The sequence below is a fragment of the Otolemur garnettii genome, unplaced genomic scaffold, assembly GCF_000181295.1.
Source record: "Otolemur garnettii isolate 467f Iridium unplaced genomic scaffold, OtoGar3 scaffold00001, whole genome shotgun sequence".
NCBI classification, from domain to species: domain Eukaryota; kingdom Metazoa; phylum Chordata; class Mammalia; order Primates; family Galagidae; genus Otolemur; species Otolemur garnettii.
In genome coordinates this window covers 6443786-6467732 of record NW_003852396.1, presented here as the reverse complement: position 1 = coordinate 6467732, position 23947 = coordinate 6443786, and the positions used below count along the sequence as shown (strand labels likewise).

The 23947-nt window shown below is 40.3% G+C and overlaps 1 protein-coding gene across 3 annotated transcripts in view; it reads left to right on the top strand.

Moving 5' to 3' along the window:
- The window catches only part of TRPC6 (transient receptor potential cation channel subfamily C member 6), a 132075-nt gene that overhangs the window by 77732 nt on the left and 30396 nt on the right, over positions 1 to 23947 (top strand). The window contains exons 2-4 of one of the 3 annotated variants that reach the window (XM_003780786.2): positions 1067 to 1841; positions 17926 to 18108; positions 19858 to 20022. In XM_003780786.2, coding sequence (XP_003780834.1) covers positions 1067 to 1841; positions 17926 to 18108; positions 19858 to 20022 — 1123 coding nt within the window. The remainder of the gene's footprint in view (positions 1 to 1066; positions 1842 to 17925; positions 18109 to 19857; positions 20023 to 23947) is intronic. The other 2 variants (XM_003780787.2, XM_003780788.2) reach the window with 2 other exon arrangements.

Sequence of the window (23947 nt, the reverse complement as noted above, 5' to 3'; positions counted from 1 at the left end):
ATTGACAAACACATAATATGTTGAATGTATTAAAATAATATTATATGACTAGCTGTTGGCCCTTAGTGTGATTTTTTAAATTGATAAAATTGTCTTTTTAATAAAAAATCATTAATGTTTTAGGACAACAGAGTCCAACATGGTCCCTATTAATGAAACCTAAGCTCTAGCATCTAGCTGACCCCTCTGCTGACACTCCCCACCTGCCCCTGACTTGTCTCACCTGCCCAGATTCTGACCTGACCTCTGTCCATCCTTCCATGGTCAGTGTGTCATTTTTCTCTCAGAAGCTGCATTAGGTGACCCTGCTTAGGCTTATCATGATAATTAAGTAGCTGATAACAAAGCAATGTGCTGATTGCCCCCTTTCTCCCTTTAGATTATAAGATTTGTAAGGGCAGAAAAATACCTACTTTTTCTCACTGTTAGTTTTCCTGAGTGAAATATAGTGCCTGGCCCTGGCATCAGAGGGATTCCATAAATATACATTAACTTAAGTGGATTTGCTGTTGTCTCTACTTTTTTTTTTAATGAAGCAAAAAATTATATAATTGAACAGAGAAATACATTTCTACAATAAATGTTCAGAGTTCAGTATCTCACTTTCAATAATGGATAGATAAGTGAGAAAATAAAGGACTTAAATAATACAGTAAACCAACTAGATCTGACAGACATATACAGACCACTTGTCTCTACCTTTTAAACATAGTTTCACACTTTCTATTTTATTGGTGACTGATTATGGATAAGAGGGTTTGTCCTTCTTCAGTCTGATTCATCCGTGGATAAGAAACACATTAACCTCTGTGTAAAGGGCACAGATTATGGCACTTGGCAGGGTCCCCACCCCAAACTGGAATGTTAACTTCTGCAAAGTGCTCAGTTTTGTTAAGCATGAAGTTCTTGAAACTAATTAACAAATAAATGCATCTCCATTTTATAATATAGTAGGTCTAGAGATGATGAGACAACATCTAATATACTTGCGGAATGCATTAGATGAGTGGCAGGTCGTTTGACATGCTAACATGCTCCTAACATGATTTGTTCTGCTTTATTGCAGCCGGGGCACCGACAGCAGACTGGCCTACCGGCGGCAGACAGTTCTCCGAGAGAAGGGGAGAAGGTTGGCTAATCGAGGACCAGCATACATGTTTAATGATCATTCTACAAGCCTATCTATTGAGGAGGAACGCTTTTTAGACGCAGCGGAGTATGGTAACATCCCGGTGGTGCGGAAGATGTTAGAGGAATGCTTTTCCCTCAACGTCAACTGTGTGGATTACATGGGCCAGAACGCCCTGCAGCTGGCAGTGGCCAACGAGCATCTGGAAATTATAGAGCTGCTACTCAAGAAAGAAAACCTCTCTCGGGTGGGGGACGCTTTGCTTCTAGCTATTAGTAAAGGTTATGTTCGGATTGTGGAAGCCATTCTTAGCCATCCAGCTTTTGCTGAAGGCAAGAGGTTAGCAACGAGCCCTAGCCAGTCTGAACTGCAGCAGGATGATTTTTATGCTTATGATGAAGACGGGACACGGTTCTCCCATGATGTGACTCCCATCATTCTGGCTGCCCACTGCCAGGAATATGAAATTGTGCACACCCTCCTACGGAAGGGTGCTAGGATCGAACGGCCTCATGACTACTTCTGCAAGTGCAATGAATGTAACCAGAAACAGAAACATGACTCCTTTAGCCACTCCAGATCCAGAATTAATGCCTATAAAGGCCTGGCAAGTCCGGCTTACCTGTCGCTGTCTAGTGAAGACCCAGTCATGACGGCTTTAGAACTTAGCAATGAGCTGGCAGTGCTGGCCAATATTGAGAAAGAGTTCAAGGTAGGTTGTTAACCGTAGGGACCTGACCCTCCCCCAGTCAGAGTTAAGGTGCACAATGAGCTTCCACGATGCGCGCAGCTCTGTGCTAGTTACTGCGATCACTAGGTAAGTTCATATGTTGATTCAACGAGCTCTTTACTGTAGTCATCATAGTAAAAGTTGTGATCACTACCTTTTTGTGATGATCTACTGTTTACCAGACATTTTACAGTTATATCATTTTATAGTTATATCTAACCCTTACCTTGAAAAGATATCACTAGTCCATTAGGAGAAATGGAGGCACAGAAGGGTTCAGTAAGGCCTTAGAGGAGCCACTGGGAAATGACACAGCTGTGATCAGAATGCAGAATCCCTGGGTGCTGCCCTCTAAAACCCAGTCTGCTCCTCCTATGAAGTACGGGTTCTGGGGTCAGAGCACAGTGATGGATGCTGTTGAGGTCAAAGAGAGGAACGAGCTTAAAAGTCGCAGTTGATTTGAGAGATAGATGCACACGCGGATAAACAAGACCCAGAGCAAACTGATACACTAGATGGAGCTTCAGCAATGCTCCCTAGAGTTCAGAGAAAGCAGTATCAATTCCTGTTGGATTTAAGCAAAGTTACGTGTAAAGTGGCATTTCACTTGTACACGGCAGAGCAGACTGGATTTGGGAGGGCAGGGAATGAGAGATTATTTAGGACAAGGTAACTGCAAAGAAAAGCTTGTAGATCTGAAAGAGGCACTTAGAGCATCTCGAGCTGTCAGTCCCTTAGTAAAAAGTGTCTGGAGAGATAACTGGTGTCAGATGCCCCCACATGATAAGGGATGTCCTGTGTCCATACGGTCTGTACTGCATTTGGGGAGAGTGTGGGCTCCGATTCCCAGCCCGAGGTTATCCCCCCCACACCACTAACCCCCTCCTACTGCTTCTCTGAGCTGTTTGGGGCGCTCACCCTGCTCTCTTCTGCACTGTCATTACTTATGATGTGCTTTCCTCTTTTGCTAAACTTGATGTGGGTTGGAACCAGGTCTGATTCATCCACCCAGTGTTTTACAAAAATAAACATCGACTTTATATTCTCCCTTCTGTACGTTGTGAAGAAGCTCGCCTCTGTGCTCCACACCTTGGGAGACTCAGCCCAGTCTCAGGCTCCACACCTTGGGAGACTCACCCAGTCTCAGGCTCCACATCTCGGGAGACTCAGCCCAGTCTCTGTGCTCCACACCTTGGGAGACTCACCCAGTCTCAGGCTCCACACCTTGGGAGACTCAGCCCAGTCTCTGTGCTCCACACCTTGGGAGACTCACCCAGTCTCAGGCTCCACACCTTGGGAGACTCAGCCCAGTCTCTCTGGGCAGCTTCTTGGTGCCACTGTCGCTGAAAGCATGGCGTTTCCCTCCTCTGGGATGTTGTGTGTCCATCTGTCCTCAGGTCTTATTTATCCAGGGAAGGGAGAAGAGGAAAACAGCTGCTGAGCCCCTCAGTGTGGGCTCCCAACGGGAAGGAAGGTGCTTTTCCTCCAGCTCCCTGGCAGCTAGGATTGTAGAGCAAGCAGACACTCTTCCAGCTCTGTTCCAGAGTGCTGAGTGTTTAATGCTTTTCACTTGACTCCTAGGACCTGGTGCTTCAAAGAACTTTTTCAGAGTCAAGTTAAAGCAGTTTCTTTGAACTCTGATTCATATTAATATTTTTCAATCTATATTTAATTTTTAGTGATTTCACTGCTTAGGTTTCAGCAGTTCTGGTTCCTTATTATATCCTTGTTTGAACTCTCTCTAAATCACTGAAGACTGTCATTCATTCATTTACTACCTACGTCCTTTGAGCCCCTGTTTTGTATCAAATATTGTGCCAGGGATGGTTGGGACAGAGATGGAGACAGAGTGCAGGGCACAAAGACAATTCAGTGCCTTCATTTGGTTTATGATCTCATGGGAGAGAGAAGACCTGTGTGTAGTAACTGTCATATTAGGCATGACCTCGTGGTATGAGGTGAGGGCCAGTGGCTCAAATGTGAGAACAATCACCTCTCCAGGATGTGAACACTTCGTTGTCTCTAGATGAATTGCAGAATGTGCAGGTCCCCATAGGCTCATAGAGATTCAGAGGTCTGGACTTTGATTCTTTTCCTTTCCTTCTGCTCGGGCAGGTGTGATATGTGTGGCTCCGACACGTGCCTCCATTTCTGCTTCTCTGTTAGTTCCACTGTCCTCAGCATCACTTAGATTCTCTGAACGAGCACAGCTTTTTGTTGAAGCCCTGCTTCTGTGCAGGTTTGAAGGCAAAGAAATAATCTCTGAACACATATATCTCCATAGTAGATGCTATTCTCAATGTCTTTTAAAAATAATTTTCTAAAATTTGTTTACTGTTAAAAGAGGATAGCAGTTTTAAAAATATTTAAAAAGATATATCCTTATTTTTTAAGGATATATTAACCTGACATACAATTTTTCTGACTAGAAATTTGACTCAACATCTTTGCACAAACAGAAAGGGAAGTCCTTGGCTTTTCTTTCAAAGCCTTTTATAAACACAGAACAACAAAAAAATGTTCCTTGTCGTGTATCAAGCATTAGTACAAATATTCTGTTTTCCAAGACTAATTGGGGCAGCAGAGAAAAGGACAGGTTCCTCTGAGGACAGGCCACCGTTGGCCTTGTCACGGCTCCTGTGAGGGGAGGCCACCGTTGGCCTTGTCACGGCTCCTGTGAGGACAGGCCACCGTTGGCCTTGTCACGGCTCCTGTGAGGGGAGGCCACCGTTGGCCTTGTCATGGCTCCTATGACACCAACTCAGTTCCCAGCGTCCCAACCTCAGTTAACCACAGGTGGCACCCAACAGGGCTGAAGAAGTTAATGTCTCTGAGGTGAACTTTTCTTCAAGGTGTGCTACTTTTCTTCTTCAAAAATAACTTGTTTTTTTCTTATTTTTAAATAATATATAGCCGTGCTAGAAAATAATAATATAAAAATGAAGAAAAATTTAAAAACTGTTGCCAATTTTGCCACCAAGAAATAAACACTAATAGGGTGCAAACATGCTGGCACTTCTCCTCCCAGTCTTTTTTTTCAATAGTTAAGCCCCTTAGCATCTCAGGAAGCAAAGATCACAGAGGTTGGACAACTCTGGCCTGGACTGCCCCACAGGAACCCTGGGGGTTGTGTTGGTCATAGGACATGCTCCCTGCTTGTGGTCTTTAAATTATTTTGCTCCTTTTCCACGTAGGATATTTTAAAAATTCTGGGCATATTTACATATTTTAAAATTGTATATATATATATATTTCCATTTATAAGTTTAACTATTTTAAGGGATATGATTTCTGCATAGTGTATATATTGCCATTTAAAAATAGGACCCTTGAATTACTCTTTTACCTATATCCAGGGGACTCTAAATCTATGATTTGATGCCTACTATCCCCTCTTGTAAAAATAAATGAACAAGCTCTTCTTTAATGTTCACAAAATCTGCATCCTTCTTACTTCTTTTTGTGCTTCTATTTCCAGTCCAATTTCCTCCAAAAATGTGATTCCTAATGTAATAAATTTTTGTTGTAAAGTCTCTTATGATCACTTATATACACAATACCATACATATCATATATAAATAAACAGACATATAACACACATATATGAAATCAGACTTTATTTACTGTGATTATAAGGCTTTAGATATTAAAAATATGCTGGAAAGAGTTACTATTATATCTATTATGGGTACATTTGATCCAATCTACATAAATTGAACTCAGTTCAAAATAACAAATATATACACACTCTGAGAAATAAATTTTAGCTATATGACACAATTCTCATTGGAAATGCATGTTTAGTGGTATTAATCATGTTCACACTTTTGCTATGTATTTAATGAAAGAAAAACGTGTGTGTGTCACACATAGCTAAAAACTACTTGGTATACCTGCCAGCATGTAGGATATATAAATTACTAAAGACTTTTTGGAATAAAATTCGAAGAGGGTTGACTGTAGTTGGAGTAAATATTTCTTGATAATTATTTTATAACATTTCTACTGAATTACAAATGTTGTATCTATAAGAAATCGCATAAAAGTTTTATCCATGGGTTTTGGCCAAGGTCCTGTGAAAATTTTGAGTCCTAGAGACCATTCCAAGTCATATTTAAAAGAATCATCTTCACATTTTTTTCCTTTCTCGTTTGAGATGCTCTTTACTATACATAATGATGCATCTGAAAGATGAGTATTAAGAATAAAAGAACCATTTACATTTAAATACATGAAAATGCCATTTTTGTATTTAGTATTCCTCACCGATGCCTCCTTTGCTCTGCTTTTACTGGACCCTCACTCAGAAATGTGCACTCTCTGATGACTGCTGGCCGGGGAGGAGGCTCAGCACATTCCAATGATCCTGGCTTCTGTCTCCACACCACACTGTGCATCTGAATTCAGAACATCCCAGCATGAGCCCACGGGTTGCATTTCTATCACTAAGCTTCATCTTCAACAGAAATTGAAGTAAGGCTGAGAAATACAGGAAGCCTCTCCGAGTTTCTCGTATGAGGGTTAGTCATTAAAGGGGCACTCTCTGTTTTGTGGTACGTGAATGGATGAAAGTGGGAAATTATTTGTAGAAGAGTAAAAGATCTGTCTTCAAGGAAATCACTTTTAGCAAAAGTGAGGATCTTGAAATTGATTCCTTCAAAATAATCAGGGTTCTACAGCCCATGAGAGTATCTCTGCTCAGAGACAATCTAAGACAATCTAAGTTTTTTACTCATTCAAATTCAATTTTTTCTTTGAATCTTTATGAATAGTCTCAGGCTCTGGTAGCATAAGTTCTTGGCCATGTTAAGCTTGAAACTGGATTAAAAATAATTTTGACAACAAATACAAAATAAGTAAACAAGTGGAAAGGCCAGAACTTGACTGGTATTGATACTGAAGGATAGTAGTGACCCAGCACTCTGGGAAGAGGGTGGATTGTTTGAGCTCAGAGTTTGAGAACAACCTAAGCAAGAGTGAGACCCTGTTTCTACTAGAAGTAGGAAAAAATTACCCAGTTGTCCTAGGGAGGCTGACAGTCTTGAGCTTAATATTTAGCCTCTGCTCTGTTTTGACTTAACTTTTAGGAAAAGTATAAAGTCTGTGTCTAAATTTATTGTTTGGTGTGGGAGGGTTCACTTGTTCTGGCACCACTTGTTGAAAAGGTGAACTTTCCTTCATTGAACTGCCTTTGTACCCCTGCCAAAGATCAGTTGACTCTCGCCCCTGAAACCACCTGTTTACTTCACCACTGCTGCCCAACCCTTGTAGCTTCACTGGGACCTGGACAGTCCCAAGGGAAAGACTAAAAGCTAGTTCTAAACTCTACATTAAGTTAAATAAGCAGCTGCCACTGATGATGAAAAGCAACAGAAAAAGGCAGTAGCATCTGACATATTGAAGGAATGTTTTTCTGCAACTTTTGGTTTGAAACTTTGTTGCATTTTTTTTCACCTTTTCTGAGAACAGTGTCTGGTTAACTTTGATGTCCCTCAGAACCCTGCATAGTAAGTGCCCTATGAACACTTCCCAGTCGTCACCACATCAGCTGTGACAGAGCTCAACAAGCAACGTGCCATTTGGCAACATTTATTACAAGCAGCGAGAAAGGACCAGAGTTAATGTGGTTCCAAGAAACATGGCCGACTAATTCATCACTGTCTAGATAATAACATTATGAGCTTATTTCACTCATCACATATATAATCTCATTTTACAAACTCCTGTTTTAGTAAGAATATGGCATCTATCACAGCACTAGAGCATAGAATGCATGAATGAATAATTGTCTTATTTTTGATATGTTTTCAGATGATACCCTGGGACCCCAACATGCCTGTATATTTGTTAGCACCGCCTTGTGATGAGGGGCTGAAAAACTTGGACGTTGCTTCTGAAGCAATAAAAACTACAAAAATAATAACTAACACTGACTAGCACTAACCCGTGCCAAGAACTTGGAGTTCATTGTCTTGTAATAATTCTCACAGATACCACAGAAGTAGGTATAATTTTATCCCCTATTGCACATGAGGATTCTAAAGCACTGAGGGATTAATTTATTTGTCCATCGTCACAGAGCTAGTGAGCAGCTGAGTCTGATTTCAAACCCAGGTCTGCCTTTTCCAAAGCCCACACAGTTGATTACTGAGAAGTGAGGCATGCATTTTCCTCTCTCCCTTGATTTCTATGAAGTGAACTTCATTCTTTATGTAGAAAGGAGAGCTAGAGCTTAAAATCACAATTCATAACACCTCTTTTAATGTGTGAAATCCAATTAAGATGCCCTTTGAGGAGATAACTCTGTTCTGTGAGCCGGCTGTCAGTCATCTCTTTCAGCTGAAAGGTTCACAGGTGAACACCCATCTCTAATTTATCAGTGTGTGGAATTGGGATGTGACCTGCAGACTTGACTCTGGATTAAGTCAGTCTGGCAGCTTCACTGTTCTTCTCAGGGAACCAAAATCACAGTGCGACATTCTTGCTGATGGACTATTACCAATATTTCATTTTAAGTAAAAAGTTAATAAAATTAATATCAATAACAAAATATGAATGCATTTGTAAATGGGTTCTCAATTTTAAAGAACCTATTTCTGAAAGCTGTCTTATTCTTTCTTTCTCTCTTTTTTAAAAATAGGTGTTTTTAGCTTGAGAATATGTTTTGAGGATTAGTAGTGAATTATCAAAAAAAATTTTTTTTTACAAAAGTTTACTTTTTTTTAATTAAATCATAGCTGTGTACATTAATGTAATTCTGGGATACAGTGTGCTGGTTTTATATACAATTTGAAATATTTTCACCAAACTGGTTAACATAGCCTTCATGGCATTTTCTTAGTTACTGTGTTAAGACATTTATATTTTGCATTTAGAAAGATTCACATGTACCCTTGTAAGATGGATCATAGGTGTGGTCCCATCAGTCACCTCCCACCGCCCATCCTCCCCTCTCCCCTCCCTCTCCACCATCCCCATATTCTCCAGCTATAATTGGGCTATAGCTTTCATATGAAAGCTATAAACTAGTTTCATGGTAGGGCTGAATACATTGGATACTTTTCCTTCCATTCCTGAGATACTTTGCTAAGAAGAATATGTTCCAGCTCCATCCATGTAAACACAAAGGAGGCAAAGTCTCCATATTTCTTTAAGGCTGCATAATATTCCATGGTATACATATACCACAATTTATTGATCCGTTCGTGGATTGATGGGCACTTGGGCTTCTTCCATGATTTAGCAATTATGAATTGGGCTGCAATAAACATTCTGGTACAAATATCTTTGTTGTAATGTGATTTTTGGTCTTCTGGATATATACCTAGTAGGGGAATTGCAGGATCAAATGGTAGGTCTATTTTTAGTTCTCTAAGTGTTCTCCAAACATGTTTCCAAAAGGGACGTATTAGTTTGCATTCCCACCGGCAGTGTAGAAGTGTTCCCTTTTCTCCACAACCATGACAGCATCTCTGGTTTTGGGATTTTGTGATGTGGGCTAATCTTACTGGAGTTAGATAATATCTCAAAGTAGTTTTGATTTGCATTTCTCTGATGATAACGGATGATGAGCATTTTTTCATATGAGTACAGGCCGTGCACCTGTCTTCTTCAGAGAAGTTTCTCTTCAAGTCCCTTGCCCACCTCGAGATGGATATTGGCTATAGGTTTGCTGTAGATGGTCTTTATCAGTTTAAGAAATGTCCCTTCTATACCAATTTTCTTAAGTGTTCTGATCATGAAGGGATGCTGGATATTATCAAAAGTTTTTTCTGCATTAATTGAGAGAATCATATGGTCTTTGTTTTTTAATTTGTTTATGTGATGAATTATATTTATGAATTTGTGTATGCTGAACCAGCCTTGGGACCCTGGGATAAAACCTACTTGGTCGTGGTGTATAATTTGTTTGATGTGTTGCTGGATTCTGTTTGTTAGGATTTTGTTGAATATTTTTGCATCAGTATTCATTAATGATACTGGTCTATAATTTTCTTTTCTTGTTGGGTCTTTTCCTGGTTTGGGAATCAAGGTGATGTTTGCTTCATAGAATGTGTTGGGTAGTATTCCTTCTTTTTCTATATTTTGGAAAAGGTTGAGTAATATAGGTACTAGTTCCTCTTTAAAGGTTTGGTAGAGTTCTGACATGAAGCCATCTGGTCCTGGGCTTTTCTTTTTAGGGAGATTTTGTATAGCTGATGCTATTTCAGAACTTGATATAGGCCTGTTCATCATTTCCACTTCATTCTGGCTAGGTCTTGGAAGGTGATGTGCTTCCAAGTATTGGTCGATTTCCTTCAGATTTTCATATTTCTGAGGATAAAGTTTCTCATAATATTCATTAAGGATTTTTTTAATTTCTAAGGGGTCTGTTGTTATTTCATCTTTACCATTTCTGATTGATAAAATTAGAGATTTTATTCTTTTTTTCTTGGTTAGGTTGGCCAAAGGTTTATCTCTTTTATTGACCTTTTCAAAAAACCAACTTTTTGATTTATTCATCTATTGTATAATCCTTTTGTTTTCTATTTTATTTAATTCTACTATAATTTTGGTTATTTCTTTTCTTCTGTTGGATTTGGGATTGGAATGTTCTTCCTTTTCCAGTTGTTTGAGATGTGCCATTAAGTTGTTAACTTCTCCTCTTTCTCTTCTCTTCAGGAAGGCTTGCAGTGCTATAAACTTCCCTCTTAGGACTGCCTTAGTGGTATCACAAAGGTTCTGATAATTCATGTGTTGATTATTGTTTTGTTCCAAAAATTTGGTAATTTCCTTCTTAATTTTTGTCTCTGACCCACAGATCATTCAGCATAAGGTTATTTAGCTTCCATGTTTTTGTATAAGTCTGCAGATTCCTGTTGTTACTGAGTTCAACTTTTATTCCATGATGGTCCAAGAAGATGCAAGGAATAATTTCTATTCTTTTAAATTTGCTGAGGTTAGACTTGTGACCTAAGATGTGATCAATTTTGGAGTATGTTCTGTGGGATGATGAGAAAAATGTGTATTCAGTTTTGTTACAATGAAATGTTCTGTAGATGTCTGTTAAATCCAAATGTTGGATGATTAAGTTTAAATCTAAAATTTCTTTGGTCAACTTCTTATTGGAGGATCTATCCAACACTGCCAAAAGAGTGTTGAAGTCTCTGACTATGATGGTGCTAGAAGAAATCAAGTTGCTCATGCCTGTTAGAGTGTCTTTTATAAATTGAGGTGCATTCTGGTTGGGTGCAAAAATATTAATAATTGATATCTCATCATATTGAGTATTACCCTTAACAAATATAAAGTAACCATACTTGTCCTTGCTTTCTTTTGTTGGTTTAAAGCCTATTGTGTCTGTGAATAAAAATGCCACACCTGCTTTTTTCTGATTTCCATTTGCCTAGAATATAGATGACCATCCCTTCGCCCTGAGTCTATATTCATCTTTTAAGGTAAGATGAGATTCTTGTATTCAGCAGATATCTGGCCTGATATTTTGTATCCAGTCAGCCAACCTGTGCCTCTTTAGAGGACAATTTGAGCCATTCACATTAATTTAGAATATTGATAAGCCTGGTAAATTTGGGGCATCGAGTTTTTCAAAAGTCCAGTGGATATTTTTAATCTTTTAACCACTGTGGAAGTTGGGAATTTGATCAAAAGTTCCTGAGTGAGTTTATTTTTGTGGTGGAGTATTGCACTGTTCATTATGGAGGTTAGGTCTGAGAATTTCCTGGAGAGCTGGGTTAGTTATGGCAAATTTCTTCAACATGTAAATGTCATTAAAGTATTTAATTTCTCCATCATAGATGAAACTCAGTTTAGCTGGATACGAGATCCTGGGTTGAAAGTTGTTTTGTTTTAGGATATTAAAAGTCGATGACCACCCTCTTCTCACCTGAAAGGTTTCAGCAGAGAGATCTGCAGTCATTCTAATATTCCTACCCTTGTAGGTTATGGTTTTCTTACATCTGGCTGCTTTTAGAATTTTCTCTGTCATATTAACTTTAGTGAAGTTAATTATGATGTGCCTGGGGGATGTCTTATTTATGTTGAGTCATTCTGGGGTTCTGAAAATGTCTGCTATCTGAAGTTCAGAATCTCTTGGCATGTCTGGAAAGTTCTCTTGCATAATTCCCTTAAAAAGAGTCTCTGTGTTTTGTGGAGCAAGTTTGTCACCTTCAGGGATTCCTATAAGGCAAATATTAGTTTTCTTCAAATTATCCCAGAGCTCTCTGAGAGAATAATCCATTTTTGCTCGCCATTTCTCTTCCTTTTTGAGCACTTGAGTGTGTTAAAAAGTTTTGTCTTCATTGTCAGAGATTCTTTCTTCTGCCTGCTCCATTCTGTTAGTGAGAGATTCTACCCTATTTTTCAGATCTTTGAGGGCTGCAAACTCTTGCCTCATGTCCAAATCTTTGGTCTTTTTATCTTTGAAATCATTGAATTTGAGATATCTTTTGAATAATTTGAAATTCTGATTCCCTCCTTTCCTCCATTCTGTTGATCTCATTTGCTATCCAGACTCGAACTCAATTTCTGACATCTCAGCCATCTGTTTATGGATGGGGTCTTCACTTACATCTGCCATGTCCTTCCTTGGGGCGGGGGTGTTGATCTACTCTGGTTATTCATGTTACTGGAGTTTCTCTGCTGATTCTGCTCCATGCTTAATTTATACCATTTGGCTTTTCTCCTAGAACTTTGCCAAGGACCCATACAGTGCTACGTCCTGAGAAACTGGGTGCTTCCTTGGTTTGGTGGGGCTAAGTTGCTCTGTCTTGTTTTCAGCTGGTCTCTGTTCTACTCTAGTAAATCAGTTACTCTGGGTTGAAGTCTCAGCTGTGGAGAAATACTAGCAATTAAATCACCCTGCCCCCCATGGACAACAATTGGAAAATGAAAATCATACCTTCCCACAACCACACACCTAGGGTAGCACTTTGGATAGTCCTCGGGTGATTGGCCCAGTTTAGAGGTCCAAATCAATTGTCCCAGTCAGCACTGGTCTCAGGTGGAGAAGTTCAAAAGGTCTCTGGGAACTAGATAGAAGGGGTCTGCTGGCAGCTCAGGTATGACTGACTCCGATGCTCCATTAGGTCAGAAGGAACAACCCAGCAAATAAATTAGTCTGGGAAGGTTGATGCCTCCTTCCCCACCTTGCACCTCTGTCACACCCAGTTACTGGTCACCCCAGTGGGGCTCGGGCTGTGACCCAGTTCACCCCAATGAGCAGTTGCCCTAGGGTTTACACCTGCCTGAGTCAGAGAGAGATCTATGTCTCCTCAGCCAGGTCTCTGTTCTCGGGCACTATCCAGCAGGGGTAGGAAGGGCCTGACAACCTTGGGTGCTTAATGGAGGTAGGGCAGTTCAATCAGTTCCAGCCCCACCCCTGATTGATGTTGCTGGCAAAAAAGCACAACTTCACAGAGTTTGTTTCTGCCCTGGTTATCAGATGCTACTTGAGGTGACAGAAACTACGACTCAGTTCCAGGCAGTGGCAAGCAGTTGGAACTTACACTGAGCTGTCAGTTCCTGCCTCTGCCTGCCTGCCTTTGTGTCAGCTATGATCCTCTGGGCACCAGGTGTGTCAGCCCCTCCCTGGAAGTCAGCCAACTCTGTGCATGCATATTCTAGTCCCTGCGTTCCTTTACTCATGCCCCAGATCCCTCTGCTAGTAGCTGCCACCGGAGAAGGTGCCTGGCTTCCTCTGGTTTCCCAGAGAGACAGGCTTGTCTGTCCAGGATAGCTGCACCAGGGGCATGAGCCTTATCGTTCCTGCCACTGCTAGCTGCTATTGTTCAACCCCTGGGGGCACTGCCACCACTCCTGCATGGTTCCCTCTCAGATGACTATCCTCTCCTTACTCCTGTGCCACAGAATCAGCACAGCCTAGCAAGGGCCCTTCCCCTGTCCATACCTCTCGAGAAAATGCCCAAGAATCTGGACTCCATGGGGGACAGGCTTCCAGACCTCAGGGTGAGAGTGGAGGGGAGTGCTGGGAGTTCAGAGTTGCAGGTAGAGAATATATACAGTTTTATATAATTTTATGCCTGGTAGGAGAGTGCCATGGCACCCTAGTACGGGTAGGAAGTCCAGTTTTTAGAGGGTCTCTCCCATGGGATGGAATAGGAGGACGTTTGGACTCTGCTCGCTTGTTTGTATGGAGTTTACTGTGAGCCCTTTTCATGGGGGAGGGGACTCCTGTCCACTTGGCAATGGATTCAGTACCTTTTGTTTGTATCTTTGGTGTCCCAGCTTGCCTAAGCAAGGTTGATATGCATTCTTCAACCTTCTTTCTTTTTTTAGCTCCAAACCATTGGCTTACTTGCTAAACTTGTGTCTTTTAACTCTCCTTTGGACAGGAGCCTCTGTGGAAAGCTGGCTGCAGCCCGCCATCTTACCTCCGCCCCGAGTTTACTTTTAAATGCTACAAGACAACACTTCATTTTAGCTATAGGTGGCAGAAGGCATTATGGCTGGGAATACAGAAGTTTAAATGGGAGTCAGGGGTCACAGGCACAAGGACAGCTTACTTTTTGCCAGATTACTTAATTCTGCATCCAGGGGACCCTACACTGTGGTGTTTGCTTTTAGCTCCTAAAGTTTCTTCTGTTCCTCTTTCTGTTTCTGTGTGAAGGCCTCACCTTCCTGGTGTACCCTCGGCCTGCTCTGTGTGAATGCCTCACCATTCTGGTGCATCCTTGACCTGCTCTGTGTGAATGCCTGACCTTTCTGCTTTGCGTGAATGCCTGACCTTCGTGGTGCATCCTCGGCCCACTCTGTGTGAATGCCTCACCCTCCTGGTGCATCCTCGGCCTGCTCTGTGTGAATGCCTGACCTTCCTGCTCTGTGTGAATGCCTCACCCTCCTGGTGCATCCTCGGCCTACTCTGTGTGAATGCCTCACCATCCTGGTGCATCCTCAGCCTACTCTGTGTGAATGCCTCACCATCCTGGTGCATCCTCAGCCTACTCTGTGTGAATGCCTCACCTTCCTGCTCTGTGTGAATGCCTCACCCTCCTGCTCTGTGTGAATGCCTCACCCTCCTGCTCTGTGTGAATGCCTCACCTTCCTGCTCTGTGTGAATGCCTCACCTTCCTGCTTGGTGTGAATGCCTCACCTTTCTGGTGCATGTCCTCAATCTACTTCTAGGACTGTTTCTGGGGCTTTTTCTTGCCGCCATCTTTGGGGCCAGACACAGTACCACTGCCCCTTCTCCCAACTCTGCCACCAGAAAAATACTGGGGGGTTAAAGCATTAATACCACAAAGGTCTGCACTTCACTTTGTTGGCCCCCATGGTTTCTACTCAAATGTCACCCCACACTTGAAGAGTTATTCCCTCTTTTTAAAGATCTGATTCTTGCTTAGAATCCTGGAGAGCACAGATTTTCACCATTACTTTGTTGCATTTAAAAGGACCCAGAATATGTACCTCTATAATTGAGCTTCACATACAAGAGGTGCCAGGTGCATTGATTTTGTTGTAGCTCCATGTTTTTTTGTGCATGCCAGGAGATGGACTATTGTCATATCTTGCCTTTGATGGTATAAAATAAAATAGTTACCCTTTACCTAATGCTTGCTAGCTGCTGAGCCCTGTGCTAGGTACTCGGTGTGCATGGTCTCGTCAACACTTACTTAATCTAAGAAGCCTCAGTTTTCTCATCTGTAAAATAGAGCAATACTAGCCCCTCCCTCACAGAGTGGTTTGACTTTCTTAATGTGACATGGCTAAGAAGTGGAAGAGCTAGTCTGAGGACGTGCGTGTCCAGCTCTAGAAGCCCAAGTGCCTGGTCACTGGACTGTGGCATGGCAGGCATGGACAGTAGATCTCAAGGCTTGTCCCATGACCCTAACTGACTATTTTATAAAAGGGGAAAAGCTGTTTCTTTGTAACCCTATTTATACTGTCTAACCAGACACCTGTTGAGAAGTAGTTTGAGCAGTTCTCAGCTAAGACGCCATTTGCTTTATCAATTTGCTTTTATAGAATCTCTCTGGACCTGAAACAAAGTGTAGCCTGTTTAGCTCACTGAACTGCTTTGAAGTTTGCTTTTGGCCTGATTTACAGAGGAGCTCAAGCCTGCATTTTACACATAACATACCCCAACATACTGACGTATTAACAGACATCCAGAACCACACACATTTCTCCAGCACCTTCCTTTTTTGATCCTTCCAAGGGGATCTTTTCATTCTACAACACACAGGTAGTTCCAGGAAGGGGAAGACAACTAAATTTGAACCTGAAAAACTAGGTTTAAGAACAAACTCTCTGTCATTGAAAATATGTGACGTCAGGGAACTTTAGTTTTTTCATGTGCAAAATGAGAATAATATTTGCCCTGTTTGCCATCCCCTCAGTTGTTTCAAAACTTAAAGTAGAAAAGCTTCTAGAATGGGCCGAGTGGCTTGTGCCTGTAATTCTTGAATTTGGGGAGGCTGAGGTAGGAGGATCACTTGAGGCAAGGAATTTGAGACTAGTCTGAGCAACATAGTGAGACTTCCTATCAATCAATCAATCAATCAAAATTAAAAATTTAGCCAGACGTGGAGGTGCACGCCTGTACTCCCAGCCACTTGTGAGGCTGAAGCAGGAGAATCACTTGAGCCCAGCAGTTTGAGGTTATTGTAAGCTATGATAGCAACACTGCATTCTAGCATAGGCAACAGAGTTAGACAGACAGAAGGAAGAAAGGGAGGGAGGGAAGGAAGAAGGAAAGAAAGGAAGAGGAAAGGGAAGGGAAAGGAAAGGAAGAAAAGAAAAATTCTATTAAAAAGATGTGAAGTTTGGGCCAAACAAGTTCAGGTTTAATGCCTGATTTTGACACTTACTGGACGCATGATTTTGGGCACATTGTTTAACTTAAGCAAGATTATTATGAAGATTAAGTGTGATGATGTCATCCTCTTGCAATACAACCAGCCCTAGGTAATAGATGTTCTTGATTAACACTTGAATATAGGCCTTAGTGTGAGAGAATAAAGAGATAGCGAGGATTAGAAAGACCTGAATGAAGATGTCAGTAGATGCTGTGGAAGGGTCACATGAGTTTATGGTAATCTGAAGGTGACTGGCACACTCTTAAATCTCCCGGACAGAAGATTAATTCATCAGCAAACTACACCAACAAAAGCATCTTTATTATACTTTTTTTTAAAGAAAAGAATCTTAATTTGCAGACTGTATGTCTTGGTTTCGTCTACTGTCCCTGTGCTTGGCATGTAAAGTTCCTCAATAACAATTTCCTTTTTTGGCCAGGGCTGACTTGAACCCTCCAGCTCCGGTATATGGGGCTGGCGCCCTACCCCTTTGAGCCACAGGTGCTGCCCCTCAATAACAATTTGTTAAGAAGGTCATGTATATGTGCTTGCTTTTCTCTGGAACCTTTCTAAACATTCTATCTTCCTCAATTTTCCCAACACAGTTTATAAAATCTTCCAAAGTGTTATTAAATGCACATTATCTGGCTATGTCATACAGTTACGACCATAAAGAAGATAATGCGTGTAAAGCACTGTGATCATGCTGTGGGAAAAGTTTGTTATTTTATATTTCTTTTGAATCAACAGGTAAGTTTGACCTAACGTATTCTCTTTTAAAACCTTTGATTATGCTTTAGGCCAGCAGTTCTCAACCCTTGGGTCATGACCCCTTTGGGGGTCAAATGACCCTTTCACAGGGTCACCTAAATACTCTCCTACATTTCAGATATTTACATCATACCAGTAGCAAAATTACAGTTATGGAGTAGCAACAAAAATAATTTTATGGTTGGGAGTCACCACAAGATGAGGAGCTGTATTAAAGGGTGGCGGCATTAGGAAGGTGGAGAACCACTGCTTTAGGCAAATTTCATTTTTGCAGGCTATGAAGAAAATCTTTATGGTGCCAAAATATTTTAGAAATCAGTCAGCAGAACAGCAATTGAAATGTGTTAAAAGAACAGTAAAAATAAATGTCGAATTTCTCTCTTGAAGTGTACAATCCTTTCGGTCTCAGAAAAATTCTGCTGCATAACATAATAAATGTGCTGCATGACATTGTTGTGTTTATTTTGCTTCGTCTTTCCTAGAATGACTACAAAAAACTGTCAGTGCAGTGTAAAGATTTTGTTGTTGGACTCCTGGATCTGTGCAGAAATACTGAAGAAGTTGAGGCCATTCTCAACGGGGATGTTGAAACGGTCCACAGTGGAGATCACGGCCGCCCAAATCTCAGCCGGTTAAAACTTGCCATTAAATATGAAGTAAAAAAAGTAAGATCAGGCACAAAGCCCATTTCATTATCCTAGTTCTTATTTGCTAGATAAGGATAAAGGGTTGGCGTTGTTAAGTTGACGTGGGTTCTTCTAATTAACAGTTACCTTGGGCAGATTCCCTAGTGGGTCATAAGCGTCTAGTTGCGAGGCGCTTAACCTACCTAATGGCTGAAATCTGGACTTATTTTTACAGAACATTGCAATAGTTGTCACTTTCTTTGACTTAACTTAATCGTATAACAGAGACTTTGTGCATCCAGATTATACATTTGTCACATGATTGGAGCGTCATTATTTAAGACTCTACTCCATTTTCCGTTTGTGGCTATTTTCCAGTTCTGGACCAATGCCTTCAACCTTCCTCAGTGCCTTTGAATTTCCTCCAGCTATGTTTTTACTTGTGGAATATTGTTAGTCTCTTTCTTCCTGTAGTGTTCTCCACCCTCCTAGCTGCTTTCTTAGGTCATATGTATGTCTTTTAACAAGTTTTTAAAAGAAGATTTTATAAGAAAAGTAATGCTATGGTATGTTTTCAAACTGTGTAGACCTGCTCACTCTCAGTCTATCTCACTCTTATTGGAGAGTAATGAACCACTGCCATGTTTCTCTCTACAGATGTCTTCCTTGGACATCTTCACACGTCAGCCAGTGAATGTCCACATCATCTTTCTAAAGTCTTCGTTGTTGTATTACTGTATTCATTTAAACATGAATGAATGTTTAAGGACATGTATTTTATTTTTTAGATTATTGTTGTTGCAAGATTTTTTAATTTATTTTTGGTATAGTAGGCATATTTGCTTATGTAGTTTGCTCGCATGGGTTTTATCTGTAGATTAAAATTCTTATCTGTGTTAAAAATTCTTAACATTAATATGTCACATTTGTATTAAATATTATCAAATTTCAAACATTTGCTAAGTTTTCCTTCAAAAAAAGGTGTTCTAGTTTCCATACGCACCAATGATATGATTGCTTCTCCCTTGCACATCAGGCATTGCAAACGTCACCATCCTGCATAAACATCGTGTCTTGCTTTAACTACCTTCAAGGTTAATTATCCTTAAGAATCCACTGTGGTTCTTTTATATAACCTTCTAATATTCTTTGCCAATTTTTATCTTGGGCTGTTGCTTTCTGTATATTAAATAACTCTGCCATGTGTATGGTTCATTTGGAAAAAATTAAATTTCTGAAGAAATAAAAATTGAATTTTAAAGTTGTTTTAATTGAAAGAATTTTTGGCACAAGAATAAAAGGAAATATCAATGGTACCAATAAGCAATTAGAAAGAGACCCAACTACAAATAGAAATTTAGTATAAAATAGGTGTGGCATTTTCAGGTCAGTCCTGGAGAGGAAGTATTATTTTTTCTTACAGTTTGAGCCAACTAGTAGGATCTTTACCATGTTCCTTCTAGATGGAAAGATATATAATCATAAAATTTACCCTCCTGTAAAACATAGATGAATCTTTTTAAATATTGGATTTCAAAAAGTTTTCTATACTTTCAAAAAAAGCCCATTAGTCATAAAGGTAAAGTTTGATAAACTGGAATCCTCCAATTTGTCTGATACCTACGAGGACTTCTCGCCATCTTGCTGTTAATTACATGTTTTATGTTTGTCCTTTAATTCTAATGATGCTTTTCATGGGAAGGCACAGAACTAAGTATTAGCACGTGTGAAAATAGTTTATACTGAACCTTAACCAAGCTGCTAAATGTTTTATCACTTCCCCCCTAGTTCGTAGCTCATCCAAACTGCCAACAGCAGCTTCTCTCTATATGGTATGAGAATCTCTCCGGTTTACGGCAGCAGACGATGGCGGTCAAGTTTCTCGTGGTCCTTGCCGTGGCCGTCGGACTGCCCTTCCTGGCTCTCATATACTGGTTTGCTCCGTGCAGCAAGGTACGTGAAGCCCAGGGCTTCATTGTTTACTAGAATTACGTCTTACATGGGGGAAAATCTTATTTCCAAAATGAAAATTTCAGGGAATTATAGTTGGGTTTAAATAATCTTTATTATTTTTTTATATTACAGAATAGTACTTATTTGCTATAGGAAACACAGAAAAAAAGGAAAACAGAGAATGTTCACCCATAATATCACTGCTATCAATGTATGAAAGAAAACTTCAGTTATTATGTTAGTTTATTTCCTTTTACTCTTTTCTCTATGTACATACTTTTATATACTTTAATAAGTCAGAGTATCATTGAATAGATATTTCAAATGACAAACAAACACTTTTCCTCTGTTTCTCTTCTCTGGCAAATTTTATTTTTTTATTTTTTATTTTTTTTTTTATTAAATGATAGCTGTGAACATTAATGCAAACACGGGGTATAGTGTAGTGTTTTCATATACAATTTGAAATATTTTCATCAAATGGGTTAACATAGACTTTGTGTCATTTACTTAGTTATTGTGTTAAAACATTTATGCTGTAGTTCTAGAAAAATTCACTTGTAATCTTGTTAGACAGACCATATAGGTGATCTTTCTAGTCACCCTCCCTCCACCCATCCATCCTTCTCCCCTCCCCTCCCTCACCCCCTCCCCAAATTCTTGGGCTAGAATTAGGTTGTAGCTTCTCTGGCAAAATTTGAGATACAATTTTTCTTTTGTATTTCTTTTAGCTAATAGGACCAGATAAATCTTAAATAAAGGACCATTATGTAAATACTAACATAGTGCTTGTTTCAATAAGGAATTCGTTTTAGGGACAACATTCACCAGAGCCCAGCCGCAAAGATTTTCTACCTGTCCAGCTTTGGTGAAAATAAGGCATTCCGATGGACCTAGCCTTTCATTAGTGTGGCAGAACAAGTTCGAGAAATGTCATTCTGCTCACAGGCAGAGGGATTTGTCCTGCCTTGCTAACAAGCCTGTTCTTCATGTTTTGAAGGCACATTCCTCTCTCAGTTTAAGTTTTAATTCTGAGAGGTGAACTGAAATAATTCTACCGCTCAATGGCTACAGTCCCTGCCAGACCATCTATTACTGTGCTATGTAGAGAAACCAGTTGGATACTTGCCCTTCTTAAACATGGGCATGACTCAGTTTCAAATATTTGTAACCATTTGAATGCAAACCCATGCACCACCGTTCTCAGCATATCGTCTTTGTATTACTTTAGTCATATATTTGGTGTATTGTTTTTAACCATGTAAAGAGCTTTCAAATGACTCATGCTGGAAAGCTAGGGCTGAGCCTTTTATACAGTGGAAACTTCATAACTATTTCTAGTGATTGTGATAGGAACTGCTGGAAACTGGGCATTTTCTCATGAGAATGAAATTCACCATCATAGATTTCATTTCCCCTTAAAATACATAAGGGCAAAAGTTGATATCTCCTATAAATAGAGTATAAATGAGGAACATACAATGAAAATGGTGAAATTTACTGGAAATGACATTTATAGCATAGATTTCATCTAGAAAGTTGTATCCTTTTTTCAAAGGACTATCAGACTTTACCTTGAAAACCAACTCTGAGTTGTCCTCAGTAGAACATAAGCTACATCTATACACTGACTTTCTTCATTCTGTTTCTACTGACAATTCCTAAGTCTTCGGAAATTAAACTGAATTGAAAGGGAGGAGTTTCTTAATTATTCTTCTTCTGACTTTGTAATCAGTTAAATTATAATCTTTTCCTGAAGTGAATAATTTTCTTTTTCCATAACCAGCCAGTTCAAAAGCATAATGCCTTTCAGAATGCCTGGTGCTTTGACACAGACTATTTTTGGCAGTCTTAGAGTTACACATTTCTTACATTTTGATTGAATTCTAATTCACCTGATTTCCTTCACCATTTATTCTTCTCTGCCTGTATTTCCTTCTGGCTTCTATTTTCATCCTCACTTATGTACAAGGAGGCAAATAACCAAATTAAAAGGACACTGTCAAGGTATTCTTTTCCACCTACATAAAATCGATTTTACTGACTGTTATTTATCCTTTGAAGCATCATGATAAAATCCCGTTTCACATTTTCCACTGGGAATGAACATAAACATTATTTACAGGTCACAGAATTGATTGTGTATGGGAGGGGCAGTGAATTGCTCTAGCTAAATTGATGCTTTTATCTAAAATATATTTAAATATTTTAAATTTCTCAACATACACATGGAAATTAGTGCAGATCAAATTGCAGGCCTACGCATCCTGACTGAGTCCCATTTCTGTTTAAAGTTGTTTAGTTGGCTTTCTTTTTCAAGTTTTCTCTCTCCTCCTTTCAGGAGTTTTTTTGTTTTGTTTGTTGGTTTTCTTAGAGTCTCACGCTGTTGCTGGGCTAGAGTACAGTGGTGTGTCAGCTCTTAGCAACCTCAAAATCCTAGTCTCAAGGGATCCTCCAGGCTCGGCCTCTGAATAGCTGGGGCTACATGTCTGTGCCACAATGCCTGGCTAATTTTTTCTATTTTTTCTAAAGATGGTCTTGCTCTCACTCAGGTTGGTCTGAAGCATCCTAACCTCAAGCGGTCCTCCTGCCTAGCGTCCTGGAGTCCTGGGATTACGGGCGTGAGCCACTGTGCCCGGCCCAGGGAGTTTTTGTCTTGCTTATTCTCTTTCTCCTGCTGTAACTGAATGTCAGTTGTTTTATGCTCATTACGTATTTCAAATCATTTCAGTGAATCTCCACCTTTTCATTTCTATGTGTTGCATAACTAGGTATTTGGTCATCATTAAATACCTGAAAAAGAATATGGTATATATTCCAGTTTGTACAAATAATCAACACATTGAATCCTATAATGGCATAAATGTATTTATGATCTGTGTATGAATGACTTAATAAAAAAAGAATATGGTATATGATATTTAAAGGAAAGTATTATATTTCTTCTGATGTTTACCCTCAATAATTTGGCAGGCACATCAGCTGTTCTACTTACTCAACTAAGTCTCTTCCTTTACAATTACTTTGTAGAAATTTGTTTACATCACAGAGTATATAGGTAACAAATTTTACTAACGTTGGATAACTCACTTCAATTCCTAAAGTCCATGGAGAGATGCCAAAATTCACCCTAATTTAAAGAAAAAGCAACTCAATTTTTAAACTAAAAAGCAAAGGTGTTTAACATGGTGGCTGATGGCCAGTAATCCCAGCACTTTGAGGAGGGGCAACAGAGTGAGACCCCGTCTCAAACAACAAACAGAATGAAAAGCTAAGGATGTGAGGATTCAAACGTGACTGTTTTGTTTTTAGCCAATCAAGTTTTTGTTTGCTTTTCCTTTGTCTGCTTGCTTAAAAGAACAACAAAAACCAAAATAAGCCCTAAAACTTTATTAAGCAGCAGAATGCTTTGATTCTCCTCTCTCCCTTTCTAATGAAATAAAGAAGAAGCAATATTACAGAAGGTCCAGTAGCCCAGTGGAAGGAAAGCCAGCCAGGTGGGGGGGAGGCACACTGCTCAGATCAGAGCCCTGCCCTGGGTCCTGACACTGCCTTTGGACGTGTCCAGGACAAGGAAAGCAAGCCAGGTCAGGGGGAGGCACACTGCTCAGATCAGAGCCCTGCCCTGGGTCCTGACGGTGCCTTTGGACATGTCCAGGACAAGGAAAGCCAGCCAGGTCGGGGGGAGGCACACTGCTCAGATCAGAGCCCTGCCCTGGGTCCTGACGGTGCCTTTGGACGTGTCCAGGACAAGGAAAGCCAGCCAGGTCGGGGGGAGGCACACTGCTCAGATCAGAGCCCTGCCCTGGGTCCTGACACTGCCTTTGGACGTGTCCAGGACAAGGAAAGTGAGCCAGGTCGGGGCGAGGCATACTGCTCAGATCAGAGCCCTGCCCTGGGTCCTGACACTGCCTTTACATGTGTC